This window comes from Siniperca chuatsi, linkage group LG10, assembly GCF_020085105.1.
Source record: "Siniperca chuatsi isolate FFG_IHB_CAS linkage group LG10, ASM2008510v1, whole genome shotgun sequence".
NCBI classification, from domain to species: domain Eukaryota; kingdom Metazoa; phylum Chordata; class Actinopteri; order Centrarchiformes; family Sinipercidae; genus Siniperca; species Siniperca chuatsi.
Window position 1 is genome coordinate 7,418,238 of NC_058051.1, and position 20,579 is coordinate 7,438,816.

A 20,579-nucleotide genomic window follows, 5' to 3' on the forward strand; every position below is an offset into this window, starting at 1 on the left:
CTTCTTCAGGTTTGTGGGTGCTGGCCACTCTATTACTGCCAAGACTTTGGCGGGATCCATTTGAACCTGCCCCTGAGCAATAACATACCCTAAAAAGAGACACTAAGCATGAAATTCACATTTTTCAGATTTGACAAAAAGCTTGTTTTCCCACAGCTGGTGGAGAACTCGGCGCACATGTTGCTTGTGAGCTTCAAGGTCCTTGAAAAATCAAAATGTCATCCAGATAGACAAAGACAACACATCCAATCATAACACATCATTCACTAGATTCTGGAAAACAGCAGGGGCATTGGTATGTCCAAAAGGCATTACCAAATACTCAAAGTGACCAAGTGGTATGTTAAAACACTGTTTTCCACATGTCCCTCTCTGATGCGGACAAGATGGTAGGCATTTCGGAGGTCTAGTTTGATGAAAAACGTGGCACCATGGAGAGGGGCGAAAGCAGAACTGATGAGAGGCAAGGGGTATTTATTTTTCACAGTAATATAGTTAAGTCCACAGAAATCTATGAATGGTTTTAGTCACATCCTTTTTGTCAACAAAGAGAAAACCAGCACCTACCGGGGAAGAGGAAGGTCTAATGATACCTGCTGCCAAGGAGTCCTGAATGTGCTTCTCCATAGCTTCATGCTCAGGACGAGAGAGGTTATAACCGACTGCTGGGAAGTGGAGCTCCAGGCTGAAGGTTGATGGAGCAGTCGTATGGCCAGTGAGATGGCAGCGACAGGGCTTGGTCTTTACTAAACACAGGAGCCAGGTCATGGTACACAGGTGGAACTGCTGAGAGGTCTGGAGATTCAGAGATGGGCTGCAGTACAGACAAGATAGGGGCCAAAGCAGAATGTAAACAGTTGGCATGACAAAATAAGCTCCATGAAATTACCCTTCCCTTCGGCCAGTCGATCTGTTGATTATGGATCTTCAACCAGGGATAGCCAAGAACTAAGGGTTGAGAGTGAGGGCGGTCAATTATGTGATGGTGGTTACCTGAAAGAACTACAGGGGCAGTTTTTTCACAAACCCGAGCGAGGGGCTATCCATTTAGGGCTTTGGACTCAAGAGGAGAGTAGAGAGGAATTCCCAACTGAGTTGCAGTCTCTTTATCAATAAAACTCTCATCAGCACCTGAGGCAACAAGAGTTGGCAGGGTAAAGGACTGTCATCCCCACACAAGAGAGCTATTCACATATCTGGAGGGAGATGGGCAGGTTGTTTGATTCAGCAGTATATCTCCCACTACTGTCAATGGATGTGAGGGACAGGAAGAGAGAAAATGGCTGACCTGACCACAATACAGGCAGCTCCTAGTATTAAAATGCTGCTGTCTTTCCTCTGGAGAGAGACGGGCCTGGCCAAGCTGTATCGGTTCAGGCTCTGAAGCAGACTTGGGAGGAGAGGCAGTTAGTGGAGAGAACAAGGCAAAAATACAGGTGTTGTAGTAGATAATTGTCATAGTTAGCCACATATCTCTCCCTATCCTTGTGTGCTCTAGTGTGCTCTCCTCTCCTTGTGTTCCTTGTCAGTCCTCTGTTCGTCACTGTGTGTGTGTGTGTGTGTGTGTATCGGCCTGGGCAGGGCTCCCTGTTTTTACCCTCCTGCTGCGGATCACCGGCACACCTGAAGTTCATCATCCAATCGGTCTCTCTGATCTCTGCAATGCCGCATTCCTGTTTTGCCTGCCACGCTACACGAGCCAGCTGTTTCCTGCTCTACCGGCCACGCTACCCAAGCCATATCCAGAAGCCCCGCTCAACACCTACGTCCTTGGAACCCAGCCGGTGCTCCACAGACTGTGTTGGCAGATTGCACTCCTGTCCCCAGCAGACTACACCTGATCCGTCCGCTCTGGAAGAGCGCTCAGTGACCAGGACTTGTGTACAAATAAAAACTGTTACAACCTACTATCCGGTTCTCCACCTCGCTGTGTTCTGCTTTTCGGTCCTTAGATCATGAAGTACAACAGAACGATCTGGCCAACATGGACCCAGCAGACACCAACCCGGAAGTAACTCTGTTCCATCATGCATTAACTAGCCAGGGGATTCAGCTGGGGCAACATGAACAACTCCTCCGGGCTCTCTCTGACAGCAATAAAGCCATGGTAACCCAGATCACACAACTCACTAATCAAGTGTCAAGACTCATTACTCTCTTCTCCTACCTCTTTGGCGCAACCTTCACCGGCTACACCAACGAATCTGCCACCGATATCGCCTCCACTCCGGGATTCCTACGTCTCCAACCCGGATTCCTTCGCCGGAGATGTAACTAGTTCAGTGCTTACTAGTATTCTGCCAGCGACCCATGACATTTGCTTCAGATCAATCTAAGGTACATTATATTGTGGGGTTACTAAGAGGGAGAGCGTTAGCCTGGGTGGAAGCTATTCATGCTCATCAACCACTGTCATCCTTGTCCTTAGCGGAATTTTTGGCTAAGATGAGGAATGTTTTTGATCAGATGTCAACAGGAACGCTGGGAGGCGGTTGCTACATATCGGTCAAGGTAACCGCAGTGTAGCGGACTATTCTATCGAGTTCCGGACACTGGATGCTGACTCGGGGTGGAATGAGGAGGCACTTGTCAGCGTGTTTGTGAAGGGATTGTTTGAGCAAATCAAGGATGAGCTGGCGGCTCGGGATGAGCCCACTAACCTAGACACTCTGATATCCCTGTGTATCAGGAAGGACAACCGTCTACGCGAACGGTGCCAGGAACGTGTCAGACATACCATTGACCTTCTCCCTGGGCCCGACCTGAAAGAGAAGCCATGGAGAGATATATCAATGACTCTTTGCATGCTGGACTAATCTGCCCTTCATCTTCTCCAGTAGGGGCAGGATTCATCTTTGTGGCGAAAAAGGACAAGACACCACACCCCTGCATTGATTTTAGACGTCTCAACCATATCACCATTAAGAATAAATTTCCTTTGCTGCTAATCAACTCTGCTTTTGAACCCCTTCGGGGGCCACTGTATTCACCAAGCTGGACCTCCGGAACGCCTGTCACTTGGTCCGTATTCGGGAAGGGGATGAGTAGAAGACGGCCTTTAACAACCCATTAGGACACTTTGAATACCTGGTCATGCCTTTTGGGTTAACGAACGCTGCTGCTGTGTTCCAGGCACTCGTCAATGGCGTCTTGAGAAATTTTCTGAACTGCTTTGTTTTCGTCACCAAGCCAGTCAGTCAGTGTGATTTTCACGACAGTTCAAAGGGTTTCCTCGGCTTCATCATCGAGAGTGGGCAGGTGAAGACGGATCCAGAAAAGATCAAAGCAGTGATGGAGTGGCCGACTCCTTCTAACCGCAAGCAACTACAGGTTTTGCCAATTTCTACCGACGGTTCATCAGGGACTACAATCGAGTGGCAGCACCCCTCACAAGACTTACCTCTTCCAACATTCCCTTCTCCTGGAATGCAGAGGCTGACTCGGCTCTAGCCAGATTCAAGGTCCTATTTACCTCAGCTCCCATCCTGATCCAACCCAATCCCTCACATCAGTTCACAGTGGAAGTGGATGCCTTGGACATAGGGGTGGGAGCAGTTCTCTCCCAGCGTTTGACTACCGACCAGAAACTCCACCTGTGTGCCTTCTTCTCTCGACGCCTTTCCCCGGCTGAGCAAAATTATGATGTTAGAAATAGGGAACTCCTGGCAGTCAAACTAGCATTGGAGGAATGGCAACACTGGCTGGAGGGAGCGGAACAACCGTTTGTGGTATGGACTGATCATAAAATCCTCAAATACATCCAGACAGCCAAAAGGCTAAACTCCCGGCAAGCTTGTTGGGCCCTGTTCTTCGGTCACTTCAACTTCACCCTCACTTACCACCACGGGTCCAAGAACATTAAGCCCGATGCTCTCTCTCGTCAGTATCTCTCCCAGGACAGCACCTCCGGACCCGATAGCATTCTCCCGTCCACCTGCGTGGCCGCCGTGACCTGGGAGATCGAATCCATAATCAGAGAGGCCCAGCGGGACCAGCTGGACCCCGGGAATGGCCCTCCTAATCATCTGTTTGTCCCTAACTCTGTTTGTTCCCAGGTGCTCCAGTGGGCACATAATTCTTGTTTTTCCTGTCACCCTGGCATGACCCGGACTCTCTCCCTACTCAAGCATCACTTTTGGTGGGGGACCATGGAAGCAGATACTCGGGCCTTTATGGCAGCCTGCTCCGTCTGCATTAGAGGAAAATCCTCTCACTAGCCACCGGCTGGCCTACTACAGCCACTTCCCGTTCCCTGTCACCCTTGGTCACACATTGCATTGGACTTTTTCACAGGGTTACCCCCATCTCAAGGTAACACTGCCATCCTTACTATCGTAGATTGTTTTTCTAAGGCTGTTCATTTTCTGGCACTAACCAAACTCCCCTCAGCACAAGAGACGGTGGATCTCCTAGTCCAACATGTTTTCCGTTTCCGTGGTATTCCACTCGACATCGGTTCTGACCGGGGCCCCCGTTCGTCTCGCAAGTCTGGAAAGCCCTTGAAGCTACCATCAGCCTCTCCTCCAGATTTCATCCCCAGACCAACAGCCAGATGGAAAGAGCCAACCAGGACCTTGAGGCAACACTTTGATGTGTGGCAGCCACCAACCCTTCCTCCTAGAGCTCCCAACTTCCCTGGGTTGAGTATGCACACAATTCACTAACCAGTGCTGCCTCTGGTCTGTCTCCTTTTGAGTCCTCATTAGGGTACCAGCCTCCACTGTTTCCATCGCAAGAGAGTGAACTCGCAGTCCCCTCCGTTCAACACCACCTTTGACGTTGCCGTAAAGTCTGGAAAGAGACCTGGGCAGCACTTCTCTGGTCTGCGGAAAGAACCGACACATCGCTGATTGGCACCGGATTCCAGCACCACCCTATAAACCAGGTCAGAAAGTTTGGCTTTCTGCCAAGAACATTCCGTTAAGAACTGAATCTAGGAAACTTTCCCCCCATTACATTGGTCCAGTCATTATCGAACGCATCAGTAATCCTTCTGCGGTCAGGCTGAGACTACCCTGTTCCATGAGAGTCCACCCCACTTTCCATGTATCCCTACTGAAACCAGTCCCCTTCAGCACTCTGTGCTCTCCTTCCGATCCCCCTCCACTCACCCGGGTCATTGATGAGCATCCGGCGTACTTTGTCCGGTGACTGCTGGATGTGCGCCGACGGGGAAGGGGATTCCACTACCTAGTGGACTGGGAGGGATACGGTCCGGAAGACAGGTCCTGGGTCCCAAGCTCCCTCATCCTCGTTCAACGTCTGGTGAGGGAGTTCCATCGAGCCCGTCCGGATAAACCTGGAGGGTCGCCAGGAGGCTCCCGTTAAGGGTGGGTACTGTCATAGTTAGCCGCATTTCTCTCCCTATCCTTGTGTGCTCTAGTGTGCTCTCCTCTCCTTGTGTTCCTTGTCAGTCCTCTGTTTGTCACTGTGTGTGTATGTGTATCGACCTGGGCGGGGCTCCCTGGTTTTCCCTCCTGCTGCGAATCACTGGCACACCTGAAGTTCATCATCCAATCGGTCTCCACAGTATATCTACCTAGCTCTACCTCACAACCAGCATCAGATCTTCTCCATACTCCCGTATGACACCTTCGCCATGGCTCTATTCTCGACCCAGTTAAGTTGATTGATACCCGCTCTGTCAGTCATTCCCTGCCGGTGATAGCAGCCACCGTGTGTTCTCTGATCTCTGCAACGCCGCTTTCCTGTTCTGCCTGCCACGCTACATGAGCCATATCCAGAAGCACCGCTCAATGCCTACGCCGTTGGAACAAAGGCAGGTGCTCCACGGACTGTTTCGGCACTCCTGTCCCCAGCGGACTACACCTGATCCGCCTGCTCTGGAAGAGCACTCAGCGACTAGTACTTGTATACAAATAAAAACTGTTAAAACCTACTATCCGGTTCTCCACCTCACTGTGTTCTGCTTTTGGGTCCTTAGATCATGAAGTACAACAATAATGTACTCTCACCTGCCCTCAGATTTTTTTTTGTCCATCATTTTGGTTTACGACAAAATACCTGCATTACCATCAGCCTCAGCTGTACTTTGTGTTCAGTTCTAACCCGTAAATATTAGCATGCTAACATGCTTAACCAATGTATATGAATGTGGTACACATTATACATGTACATTATAACTGCAAGACATCAGCATGTTAACGTTGTCATTATGAGCCTCCAAAACTTCCTAACTGTATGTCTATTTAAAATGAAGTAATGATTGGCCACAGAGAAGATCTAACTTTTGGTCATTAATGATCAATCATTAATTATAAGTCAACCAACAATATATTTTAGATAATGGCTTAAAATACATATATTTGCTGTCTGTTATAATTACAAAAACATAAACACTGGAGTCACTTAACATAAAGGTGAATCACATCCATGACTTATATGTACTTCACTTGTTGGTATCTGATAGTTCATAACATTTTGTTCTATTTAATTCCAGACTTAATACTTTGAATTGAAATTTCTTTACACTTCACTGTTGATATTTTGAAAATAACCACAGCTCACAGTTGAATTAAAAACAGTGAGCTGTGAGGAATTTGGGGGATTTTGTCGCAGTCTTGTGATCTATGACGAGAGTGTACTTTTTTTGGTTTTTACTTATCCAAGATCAGTAATGTTTGAATAAAACTCATAACATGGCTTCTGACATCAGACCATGCTTCAGATATGAGGATTTCTACAGCAGAGTTATCTAGCTAACTCAGTTCCCAGGGATGTGTGCCACAGTGAGTGCTTTGCATGTGACAGTAATGGTATTGAGCTCTGAGAGTTTGGGAGTGGGAAATCCAGTGATCTTAGAGGCAGTGTATGTGAACATGACAAGTATGTTCCTATTGTTATGACCATGAGTAAGTAGTGCTTGCTACTTGACTTTCTAGTTGGCAGAGAATTTATGCAGGCAGCATCCAAGGCCAGTGGTGTGTTCCTCATAACAAGCCAAGGACAGATTTCTGAAATAACTGGCTAGGTTATGGATGAGTAATTAGCATGAATCAACAACTCTATCAACCCCCATAGTTATTGTGCTAAAGCCTAGCAGAATACCTTTAAGGATTCTGAGTTCAATGCCATGCTTAGTGTTAAAGGTCTTAAACTTCTAAAAAAACATGCATGTCATCATCATACAAATCCCATAAAGACCTTCTCCTTTCTCTCTCCATCCTCTATTAATCCCTCTTTGCTCCATCCCTGTTTTTTTCTTTCTGAATTGGAGCTGTATTATCCGTCTGAGGCAGAGCTGCTCGGCCCTGGCCCGACTTTGTCCCAGTGTAAAGTGGAGATGTTAATGTTAATTAAATCATTCATTTGGTTCAGATTAATTAGCGTCACACTACTTTTAAACTGAGCCATGGCTAATCAGATTACACCGAGTGGAGGGCCGCGACGGGCGGATGGATATGAAAGAGGCTTGCTTTGAAGTCTGGCCACCGTCTGTCTGCTGAGGAGGTGGGAAGAGATTCTTCCATACGTTGCTTTTTTCCCTCTGGTGTGACAGCAAACACATCTGCCTGCAGGTTTTGGCACTGTAGTATCAACTGAGATAATTATGACAGAGATGAACCGATTACAAATGGTAACAAAACAGAAATCAAAAAACCTATCAATTTACCGGTACTTTTTTCTCTCTTGTTTGCATGTGACTTTCTCTTGTCTATTTGTCTTAGCTTGTTTCTCTACACTTCACATAAATTCTCTCTTGTTTAGGGTCTCTTCGTCTCTCTCTTATTTTCTTTTAAACTCTTTCACTCTCTGGTTCTATCTGGTTCTCTGATTCTGTCGTCCTCATGGGGCCTGCCCATCTTTAAATTCACAACAATTCTTGTTACTGTTTTGTTAACAAGTGCAGCTAAAGTTTAACCTCCCCCTCTTCCCTGCTTTCTTTCATCTCCCTCTCCTCTCCTTTTCTCAGGTGTTTGAGGTTTTAATTATTTATTCTTAATCTACTTATTTATTCATTTTCTACTTTTAATGACTTTTTCCACTCTGCAGAGTTTAGGGAGTTTTTTTTACACAACAAATTATCAATTCCCTATTGGCGAAGACATTCCCTGTTGAATTAATTTCTGTAATATCCCTGTAGGTCACTTGTTTTTTTTTTCACTATTTATCTGTGGAAACAGTTTCTCTTCGTCACAGCCAGGAGTGGTAATAATCACCTACTGAAGGTTTTAGGTGTTGCAGGTGATTAACATTAATTTATGCTGTTCCTCTGCTCTCTCTCTCAGGCTACTAACAGAAATATAAACACCTGATTACTTTTGTGACGTTTTTCTTGCCACCGTTGCTTTCCTTGAGATTAATAATGTACAGAACTTTCTGTTCATCAACAATAATATTTCTCAAGCAGTATACGAAAGGCAAAGTTTCCAAAATAAAGCAACTATAGTTTGTGCATTTAAATCATACCAAGTTAATTGCTATTCAGACATGTAGGACTACTCCAGCCTGCCATAGAAAATGGAGAGAAAATCAGTTTTTCTAAAAAGTTAAACATGATAGATTTTCTGTGCACTAAGATGAATAAGTAGGCTATGTACAACTGTACTTATTGAGAGTTAAATGAGGAGATCTATGTCATGTCTGTATGGTAAATATGAAGCTACAGCCAGTAGCCATTTAGCTTTGCTTAGCATAAAGACTGGAAACAGGGAGAAACAGCTAGCCTGCCTCTTTCCAAATTAAAAAAATAAAAAATAAAATCCACCTCCCAGCACCTCTAGAGTTTACATGCTCCTTAGCTCACCATCATTTTGACAAGTAGAGCAGTAGATATCAATTCACCTTTGAATGTGGGCAGAAAACCCTAACATTGTGTCTCAGCTTTTCAGACATACTAATTAAAACCACAAAAACACATGGTCCAGCGAACACTAGCATAGCAGAGCAAGCCCAGAAGTGGGACAGGGCTCCAGTTTTGTTAAACCTCAAAGAGTACAAGCTAAGAGAAAATAATGATCTCACTGCACTTGAGTTAGCCTCTGCTCCACTACCTTTCGGTTTTAATGTAGTTTCTCATAGAGGGATTCTTTCATAACTCTTTTTGAAAAGCTGAAACATGAAATAATGATAAAAGAAAGTCTATGTGACTGAGGAATGTTTGTATGACTGCGTCTCCAATCATATCAAATCTGTCTATGTCTCTTTACCACTCTCTCTGTATCCTGGCCAGCCCACCTGTACAAGTGCAGAGCGTTGCGGGATAGCTGTGGTAGGTGCCTGAAGGCTGACCCCAGGTTTGAATGTGGTTGGTGCGTCCAGGACAAAAAGTGCTCCCTCAGGCAGGAGTGTACCGGTGGAGGAAATTACCACCTCCCGCTGCAGCTGGCTGAAGGTGGAGGGTGGATGCACGTCACCTCTGTAAACAGCCGCTGCACCCACCCCAAGATCACTAAGGTAAGTGTGTGTGTGTGTGTTTCTTGGTATGTCTGCATACATAGAAAATGACCACCACATATTAAACAGGCTGAGAGATGTACTGATACTGATAGTGTGTGTATTTGAAAAGATGCTAATGTACTTTTAGGCATATGTGTGTTCCACGTGTAGATGAAAGTTGACAATTCTCACTGTGGTTGTGTGTGGAGTATAGTGTCATTTCTGTGTTTATGGAGTCTTATAAAATGTCCTGGTGTATGTGTATGTGAGAGAGTATGAATGCCATACATTACTTTGATATCGGTTTTTATGGCTTCTTTTCAGACAGAACAGAAAAGTTCGACTTTTTAACATGCTATGTGTCTGTCACATTGACCTGTGTTGAGTTTTAGTACAACTGTAACATAAAGGCCCAATCAGTAGTTTTTTGACCATATAAACTAAACGTACAATCAAAACAAAACAACCTTTTTTAAACTGCTTTAGTTGTTGTCTAGTGTTAGTCCAACCTATCAATCAGTTTGGGAGTGACATTAGGTTGTAGTCCTGTGCTTTGAATTCTTTTGGTGGGCCTATCCTTTGGTTAATATTTAGATCACAGATCGCGCCTTTAAAAAGCAGACTGTTCTTTATGTTTCGATTGCTATTAAATCATTTAACTATGAACTATTTACACTAGTCTTTTAATTATCAAAAAAAGGACAGTTTACTTTAATAATACTGTGTTAAAAATGACAACCTAGATGCTCTGGACAGGCTTTTACTAATACAAATATATATTGCTATAATTAGCCATTTACCATTATAATAGAACCAATAACTAATGGCCCAATAAGTTTGTATTCCGTCCATGCAAATATTTATATTTTTGAGGCCGCAAAGTGAAGGCACCCTAATTTGAGAGTGTTACTCAACAGAGGCATCACTATTGGTAGGAAAGAAAAAAAACATCCAAAATCCACAGTCGGCAACAACCAAAAGAAACACCCTCCAGTGTTACAGTTCTAAAATCACCTGCAAAGAAAAGCAGCGCGGCTTCTTTGAGTGCCACATCATAATTCCGTCAACTTGTGAAGAGTGTAAAGTCACCTGCAGAGATCCAAGGCTGGTAAACCTTGATAGGCATTGCGTCAGCTTTGTTGAAGCCCCTGTGGTCACGAAAGCCCTACGTGTCCTGAACCGAAAATGAAAGTGGCTCTATTTTAATGTGTTGCTATTAAAACACACACATGTTGGGACCTTGTGCCTGCCCTTGACACAAAAATTCTATTATTACTCACTGTTACATCAAATCTGTACTTTAGAGACAGAGGCATGTAAAGGTTTGTTTGGTTTTAATTCTTTTAAATAAACTGTTCATTTTTGTATGTCACTGTCTGTGTATTGATGTGTTTGGAAAACTGTAAGGGTCAGATAGCATTGGTCAGATAGATTTTGCTCAAATGAACATTTAAGACTTCGTCTTATCTATTTTCAGTTGTTTTAAGAGCAATAACTCTCATTAAAGCCTCAGTTCTTGATCAAATCAAGACATACAATTTTCTTTCTTTCAATTGTGTATTTTACACCTATTAGCTAAATATCATGATAAAGCAGACTTTTTATATAAATCTTTTGAGCATATTCTCTTGACAAAGTTAAATCATAATTTTAAGGTAATGCATTGGTTCAGACTATACTGCTGGATCATGGTAATGTGTCTGAAACAGAATTGATAACGTCACTGATGTAATGTAATGGATTTATTTTACCCTGTTTAGTTGATATTATCTTCCAGTTGAATTTTATTTATCATAATATTCATTCTGTTGACTTAGCTAATTAAAACTATTACAGGAAAAAGTACAGCAGTTATTTTTCAGTAGGTAAACCATGCAATGCAGATTATGAAATAATGTGATGGTTATTATATGGATTATATGAACAGACTATATATTGGACCTACAGCACCAACTGCACATTAGACCATCAAAGGTCAAGCTACTTCATTAAGTGGAGGGTGGGGGTTAGGTTTTGGTCATAATTATTTAAGATAAACCAAGTTCATTAGTGTAACAATGACTATGACTTTTTACTGCTCACTGTTCTGATACGTACTGACTGCCCTGTATGCAGTACATATTCTGGTTAATCGCGTAGGTATTGCTGGCAATAACCCCGAATGGGCAGCAGCCAAGTCTCTCAACACATTAAAATAGCCTGTGTCAATGCGAACAAGAATCTTTTAATAACATTATAATCTCCAAGCACCTAAAATCCACTTTTGAGAAAAAGAAATTCCCAGTTCAGTATTCCCAGGGTTTTCAAATTTTTGAACATAATAACTATGCTTATATGATATTTGTTTGAGGTAGTATTCCCAAGAAAGAAAAAAAGGCTCAATGCAAATTTAATTTCCTGTACTCCCTGTTTGCTTAGAATGCCTTAGCAGAAGTCCCAAACTATTTTCTGACCACATAAACAACAAAAGCGAGTTTTTAGCAGCTGCTGGCCTCCCAAAACGCATGTGCTATTGGTTCCCACTCAGACTACAGTAATATTACCATGTCACAGAACACACACAATTTATGTACAGGCAGGATGACAGGCTACTAGGAAAGCACTGCTATAATATTGATGATTTGATGTGGCTACTATGTGGTTAGGACTGCAATATAAAGGCCACACAACCACAGAGTGACGCCACAGTACTTTACCTCCAGTGCATTCCTGGTCAGCGGTAAAGAAGTGGCCAAACACAAGAAGAAAAATGATGCCAAAGATAAAAAGATTAATTGGATTTATTGCTCCTTCCAAAGCTGTGGGCCCCCATAGACTACATATAACCCAAACTTCTTCTCCAGCTATGAGGTGTCTTAAAATTGGAAAACAATGGACATGGTGGAGGGATCTCCTTTTTTTTTTCATCATCCATCTTTGCATAGACAATATGCAATCTCAATTTCGACTGGGGTTCTGAGCAAAATTCCTTAACTCATATTAACTGTGCTGGCTAATGTAGCCTCATTGTTGATTGAAAATGACGTCACAGCAGCCAGATACGTACGGTAAGAACATTAGTAATAATAATTATAATACATTTTATTTGAATAGAGCTTTAAAAGGTACTCAAAGGAACTTTACAAGACAATAGCAGAGACAGTAAAAACAATATCAGTATAAAAACAATACACAATAACAGTATAAAACAACTACAACAGTGATGCACTCTCAGATATAACAGAAATTATATAATGGCACACAACCATGATATTCTTTTCGTCATAGTAGCTAGTAGGTGTAGTGTTCTGGGTCCATCTTCTTTACCACAATGATCATGTTTCAGATACAGTACATAGCTAGAGATCATAATGTTTATTAGACACCTACTTACAGTTGGTGCGCCCCCCCTCAAAGGTTTGAAGGATGTTGAGATTTCCTATTCCACTTTGGGGTCCATCATGATACTACTGCTGAATGCATGGCAGTTTGCACAAAATATGCCAGCTACCACAACCTCACCTTTCTTCTCACAAATATGGATGAGGAGTTACAGATTGTCATAGAGCCACCGTAAGCACCAAGGCTAGTTAAGGGTTCACAGATTCATTGAATGTGGTATCACTTCTAGGCATTTGATGTTAACTACATTTTACAGTTGTAGGCTAGCATTCATCTAAAATATTATACAGGACCAGGAAACACTTTTTTTTGTATGGGTATTATATGTGATATTGTATCGACAAACCCTGTCAATGCCCATGCCATACTATTGAAGCTACAGAACTACATGTGAAAGTACAGAACCACATTTATACAGTACATGAAAACATCTCCAGATACCTAATTACAAGGTTGTGGTCTATTGATAAGTAAGGAGAAGGTGTTTTCTCTTTTTCTGTGTCACTACCTGGCCTCTATGCACCACAGCTGTACTGTTTTTGGTTGTTTAAAATTGGTGCACAAGCTAAATGGGCCACTGCTATGATTGGCTTTATCTCTAGACCTAATTGGTTATTAGTCCATACCCCAATACTGAGAGGTTTAGGTCCACCCTAACTGTAACCTTAAACACGTAAAAGCTGTGTTTTGAAGGGATTCAAAAATACCTCCATGTAAATACTGAGAAAACATCACCAGATAAAAGTACAGTTTTGTACAGGATTGTATGCTGGCTAATATGGTAATGTGCATTTTAACTTGCTTCTATGCCTGCAAGGGAATCTACGATTCTCTCTTAAATGTGCTTCACAGGGAGCTGTGCTCATTAGTTGTGAAAATAATTTAGCATCAAAACTGTTCTAATATAAAGTATATGTAGAACATGCATAACATGCCCTAAGACATTTTTGCCACTGCCTGGTGACTACTGTGTGTGTTTATGGTGTGATAGTATATGTTGTCAAAGTCTTCATTGGTCCCTTTTTCAATGCCCCCCTCAGATAATGTTGGTAATAATCCCTTTTAACAGCACTCTTCTTTCTCTTTCTCTGTTGCCTGTCTGCCTGTGGCTCTCCCCATGTTAACATCCCAGGGCTTGGTGGCTAGCTGATATTGTATTTTGTGGAATCATAGCTTAATTCTTCCAAAACCATCTGAAGCCCCATTTCCACACCCTGACATCTGTTGCCCATATCATACCCTAGAGCTTGATGGCTACTCACTCTGGTCAGTGTTTACCAGCTATTGTGTTTGTGGAACCAAAGTACTGAGGCTCTACTGGCGCCTGAGGTTCCAACTGAGTCTGTTTCCAAATACTAGGCAGCATTTTCCCCGACCAGACTGCTCTCCCTCTGTCTCCCTCTTGGTCTCATCATTCAGTTCACTCCAGTTATTATGTTTTTTATAGATTATTTTCTATAGCGGCATGTAAGGTATTAGTTTTCAAACCCCAGCACATAACACTTCATATATTCAGACATTACTATGATTATTAGATTATAGTTCAAACTCTTAAACATACAACTGATTTTAGCATGAATAACACAGATCTTGATGAACATTTTGTATCTTTATTGATAAAAGAACTAGCCTTTGTAAGAACAGCCCCCGCCAAGACTCAAAAATGACACTAATGGAAAGTAAGTGACAAGTGGCCAAATTTACAACAGACAGGCCATAAACTGACCTAATACTCCCATATTCCAGGAGATGGAAGTCTCAGCACATGGCACCGTGAACTCAGAAACAAAGGACAAAGAAACTGACTTTGCCATGCAGAATTGAAATGTACATTAATTAATATGTTATGTGCCATTAACCATATGCAATAAGACAAGATGTAAGTTGAAATGTCACTCTGCCTGACACAATGATTCTACGTGTCTGTGTGTGTGACTGCCCCCACTTCTCCTACATTCCTCCCCCTCTGAGGAGGAGACAGACAGGGAATACACATTCCTATAGCCTAATACAAGGAACACTAACTTGTATTGATTTTATTTTCCTCATTAATATGCTGTGCAGATATATACACATATGTACATATACTTTATAGTCATACATACGCACATGTGAGTGTGGAACCAGAGTTTGTACATGATAGACATTTATGACGTTCAAATCTGGTTTGACCCTGTTATTACTCATCTGTCACTAAGTGGAGTATATTCTGTCTTTCATAGTGTATCTGTCAGCAACTGAGAGTGCCAAGCTTTTAAACCTGGGAGAATTAAACTTGCAATAAACTTTCTTAATTATTTTAGAAGAAATTAGAACAAGTAAAGAATTAGGACAAGATAGATCAAGAAGGGGGTGCAGTCAAAGTTTTGTGCCAAGGACATTGGACACGTCCTCCCCTTGCTACAGATGACAAAACAAGAGGAAACTCCTTGTTCATCTCTCTCTCCAAGCTTTCCTCATCCGCAGCGCAGTTCTTTGACAAGAAAGCTATTATCTGCTGCTTAGTGGATTATGTGCATGTACAAGATGGCGCCAAGGATGGCTGCCTCGGTGTTTTGGTGCACGTTGTTTTGTCTTGCTTTTTTGTCTTTGTTTTTCTGCTGTGATACCCGGAGCTCTTTTTACCAGAGAAGTGCTCATGAACCTCAGTGGAACTACACCAGCGGACTTATTTCCATCTCTTCTGCTTCCATCTGTGGAATTAATGGACATTCTGATCAAAGGTGCTCTCATCTTTGCTCATGCAGTGAAACACCAGAGGAGAGCGGAAGCGTGCTAGTATACTTGTGCGCCAGAGAGGAATTCACACACCGTTACCTTGAATATTTCTCTCTAACGTGCGCTCCTTGCGCAATAAACTGGATGAACTTCAGCTACTGATGAGAAAAAACAGAGATTTTTATTTATGCTTCATGGAGACGTGGCTGTGTGGATTGATACCGGACTCTGCGATACAACTTGGCAGGCTGGATCGCAACAAAATGAAAGGTGGAGGTATATGTTTTTACATCAACAGTGTCTGGTGTAACAATGTGACAGTGATTCAACAGCATTGTTCTTCTGATCTGAAATGTATTCATAAACTGTAAACCTACTCCCCCCGTGAGTTTGTTTAATTCATTCTGGTCGGTGTTTACATTCCACCACAGGCCAATGTGCAGGACGCACAGCGCATGCTCGCCGACCAGATACTGTGTGTAGAGTGGGCAAACCCAGACTCCTTAGTTATTGTCCCCGGTGACTTTAACAAGGGAAATCTCAGCCATGAACTCCCCAAATCCCCGACCAGAGAGGCAAATATTCTGGATCACTGTTACACTACAGTAAGCAGCGCCTATCACACTGTCCCCTGCGCTGCACTTGGACACTCTGACCACGTCGTGGTCCACCTGATTCCTGCATACAGGCAGAAATTAAAGCTCTGTAAACCAGTTGTGAGGACATCAAAGCAGTGAACCAGTGAAGTTATGGAGGACATGGGTGCTTGGACTGTACTGACTGGGATGTTTTCAGGACTTTTACCAAAAGTCTGGATGAGTTCACAGAGGCTGTGAAATCATACATCAGCTGGTACACAACTGCTGTGTACCAGACTCTGTCTCCCCATCCATCCTGAAGCACTGTGCTGAACAGCGGACATTTTTAGCACCTCACTGGAGACATGCCATGTGCCAGCCTGTTTCAAATCCTCCACCATCATCCCTGTCCCCAAAAAACCAAGGACCACAAGACTTAATGACTACAGACCCGTCACCCTGTCCTCTGTATTAATGAAGTCTTTTGAGCGCCTTGTGTTGTCCCACCTCAAAGCTAGCAAAGACCCACTCTGGGACTCCCTGCAGTTTGCGATGCAGTAAGCATGGCCCTCAACTTCATCCTGCAGCACCTCGACTCCTCAGGAACCTACGCCAAGATCCTGTTTGTGGATATCAGCTCTGCCTTCAACACCATCATCCCGACCCTACTACAGGACAAGCTCTCCCAGCTGAGTGTGCCTGACTCCACCTGCAGGTGGATCACAGACTTCCTATCCAACAGGAGGCAGCATGTGAGGCTGGGGAAACATACAGTGGGTACGGAAAGTATTCAGACCCTTTTAAATTTTTCACTCTTTGTTTCATTGCAGCCATTTGCTAAAATCAAAAAAGTTCATTTTATTTCTCATTAATGTACACTCAGCACCCCATCTTGACAGAAAAAAACAGAAATGTAGAAATTTTTGCAAATTTGTTAAAAAAGAAAAACTGAAATATCACATGGTCATAAGTATTCAGACCCTTTGCTGTGACACTCATATTTAACTCACATGCTGTCCATTTCTTCTGATCCTCCTTGAGATGGTTCTACTCCTTCATTGGAGTCCAGCTGTGTTTAATTAAACTGATTGGACTTGATTAGGAAAGGCACACACCTGTCTACATAAGACTTTACAGCTCACAGTGCATGTCAGAGCAAATGAGAATCATGAGGTCGAAGGAACTGCCCAAGGAGCGCAGAGACATAATTGTGGCAAGGCACGGATCTGGCCAAGGTTACAAAAGAATTTCGGCAGCACTCAAGGTTCCTAAGAACACAGTGGCCTCCATAATCCTTAAGTGGAAGAAGTTTGGGACGACCAGAATTCTTCCTAGATCTGGCCAACCAGCCACACTGAGCAATCGTGGGAGAAGAGCCTTGGTGAGAGAGGTAAAGAAGAACCCAAAGATCACTGAGCTCTAGAGATGCAGTAGGGAGATGGGAGAAAGTTCCAGAAAGTCAACTATCACTGCTACCCTCCACCAGTCGGGGCTTTATGGCAGAGTGGCCCGACGGAAGCCTCTCCTCGATGCAAGACATATGAAAGCCCACATAGAGTTTGCCAAAAAACACATGAAGGACTCCCAGACTATGAGAAATAAGATCCTCTGGTCTGATGAGACCAAGATTGAACTTTTTGGCGTTAATTCTAAGCGGTATGTGTGGTATTGCCCAATACAATCCCAACAGTGAAACATGGTGGTGGCAGCATTATGCTATGGGGTTGTTTTTCAGCTGCAGGGACAGGACGACTGGTTGCAATTGAAGGAAAGATGAATGCGGCCAAGTACAGAGATATCCTGGAAGAAAACCTCTTCTCGGGACCTCAGATTGGGCCGAAGGTTCACCTTCCAACAAGACAATGACCCTAAGAACACAGCTAAAATAACAAAGGAGTGGCTTCGGAACAACTCTGTGACCATTCTTGACTGGCCCAGCCAGAGCCCTGACCTAAACTCAATTGAGCATCTCTAGAGAGACCTGAAAATGGCTGTCCACCAATGTTCACCATCCAACCTCACGGAACTGGAAAGGATCTGCAAGGAAGAATGGCAGAGGATCCCCAAATCCAGGTGTGAAAAACTTGTTGCATCATTCCCAAGAAGACTCATGGCTGTACTAGCTCAAAAGGGTGCTTCTACTCAATACTGAGCAAAGGGTCTGAATACTTATGACCATGTGATATTTCAGTTTTTCTTTTTTAATAAATTTGCATACATTTCTACATTTCTGTTTTTTTTCTGTCAAGATGGGGTGCTGAGTGTACATTAATGAGAATGAAACAAAGAGTGAAAAATTTAAAGGGGTCTGAATACTTTCCGTACCCACTGTATCTCTGACTCCCGGACCATCAGCACCGGTTCCCCTCAAGGCTGCGTTCTTTCCCCTCTGTACACCAACAGCTGCACCTCCAGTCAGAGATAATTGTGGATTACATTAAGAACCCAGCCCGACCCGCCCCCATCACCCTGTGTGACTTGGTGACACTGTGGAGTTCTTCTGCTTGCTGGGCACCATCATCACCCAGGACCTCAAGTGGGAGCTGAACATCAGCTCCCTCACCAAGAAAGCCCAGCAAAGCATGTACTTCCTGTGGGAAGTATTGTGGCTGACCCCTCCCACCCTAGATACAAACTGTTTCAGACACTCCCCTCCGGCAGGAGGCTGCGGTGCATCAGGACCAAAACCTCACGCCACAAACACAGTTTCACAGTTTCATGGATTTATGTTATGGCATCCATGGACTGATAGGGATAGATGGAACATTTCAGAATCTTCATATTTTGTCTTGTGCTGACTAGACAGCCAGTGATAGTAACTATAGTAACAGCATGAGAAGAGACACTCCATTGTAGTCAGCGCTCGGATCAGTTTGTCATTATCTAAGCGATTGCAAAATTCCATTTTCATTTTTACTATATGTTTTCCTTTATCATTTCTCATTGCCATTTTTAATTTAATCTCTTATATTTAAGATTTCAGTTTGATCATTTTCATGTAGTTTTTGCCATTTTCCACTTTTCTATTCCAATTTTCTGTTTTAATTTTCTCCATTTTCCCTTTTAATTTTTTTTCTGGGTAAAATTATACTCCATATGTTTGGCAATGCAGTAGACTAAACATTGAACATTCTTAATCTCCAGTTGCCCCAGTGGTGCTATTCATTAGCCAACAGTATAGCCTTTGGTTCTTAAGCAGGGTACAGAAAAGAATTTGGATTCTAGATAGCTTTCTCTGCATCAAGTTTAGAGTTAAATCTCATGTGTCTGGCAAGACAAATTGTTCATTCCTCAAACTAGTCCACACTGTTGAAATCACCATTTATCACGGTCTGTTGTTACTGTTGGTACTGTCTGCAGTATAATAATAGCGCTATGCCTCCATACTGTTGTTGCCTGGTGGCGGTTGCATTTCCACACTGTGTTGGATACTCAGCAAAGCACTGCAGGAGAAAGGGCAATGGACAGATTACACATAATTACCTCATGATGCTTGTTAGGGATTAGGTTTATGTGTGTATGTCCGTGCTGTAATTTATGTGTGCGTGTTTGTGACAGTCACCATCCATCAGTCACCATATTTGTTTTGTCACACCACACCTGTCCCCGTTACACGCCATAATCTGGCTAGATGAATCACATTATAGTTCGGCGGCATGACTGAGCGTTACACTGCCACAGTTCCGCCGACAAAGCCAAGCTGGCTTAATAAGTTTCAATTAAACCCCCGAGATGATGCCAGTAATGGTTCTGCGTGTCAACGCAAGTTGTTTTTTCGCACTCTCTTTATCTCATTTTCATAGTTTTTCAAAGCCAAGAGGGTGATTTTTCTTAATTAAAACTTCATTCACTTGATATGGGCGATTCTGTATGATGTGTGTGTATGTTTGTGTGGGTCAATGGCTCTGTGTGTTGAGTGTTTCTATGCATGTGTATGCCTGTGTGTGTATTTGTGTTGGGGTGTCCGTGCTATGTCGTGTAAGGGGACTAGTCAGCATATGAAACTGCAGATAGATTTTGTGCCTTTAATGTGAGTGTGTGTGTTTATGCATATGTGAATATATAATGCAGTGGTCAAAGTGATCATGAAAATATTGATTCTTCATTGTCTTTGTTTTGTCTCTTTTTCCTTCATCTTCACCTTACATCTTCCTGTTCTTTTGTCTCTTTTCTGTATATTCTCCGTCTCTCCTCCTCCATCCATTCTGACCTTTGTCCTCCATTGTCTTGTTGGTCCAGTTGTTCCCTGAGAAGGGGCCTCGCCAAGGGGGAACGAGGGTAACCATCCTGGGGGAAAACCTAGGTCTCCAGTTCAGAGACATCCAGATGGGCGTCAGACTGGGCAAGGTGCCCTGTGTGCCTATTGAGGAGGAATATGTCAGTGCAGAGAGGTAAGTTAAGGAACAGAGCACTTATACGCATGCAAGCACACACACCAATATTATAACACACACCCACATGCACAGAAAGACTGAAAATGGCGTAGTTTGCTCACAAAACACA

At 43.2% G+C, this 20,579-nt stretch overlaps 1 protein-coding gene across 9 annotated transcripts in view; it reads left to right on the forward strand.

Annotated features, from left to right (window-relative positions):
• Positions 1-20,579, forward strand: part of LOC122882838 (plexin-A1-like) — a 325,344-nt gene that overhangs the window by 202,258 nt on the left and 102,507 nt on the right. For all 9 annotated transcript variants that reach the window (XR_006379472.1, XR_006379471.1, XM_044210655.1 and 6 more), the window contains 2 exons: positions 9,194-9,417; positions 20,316-20,467. Coding sequence is in view for 7 of the 9 variants with exons in the window: in XM_044210655.1 (XP_044066590.1) it covers positions 9,194-9,417; positions 20,316-20,467 (376 nt within the window). In the remaining 2 variants the exon portion in view is untranslated. The remainder of the gene's footprint in view (positions 1-9,193; positions 9,418-20,315; positions 20,468-20,579) is intronic.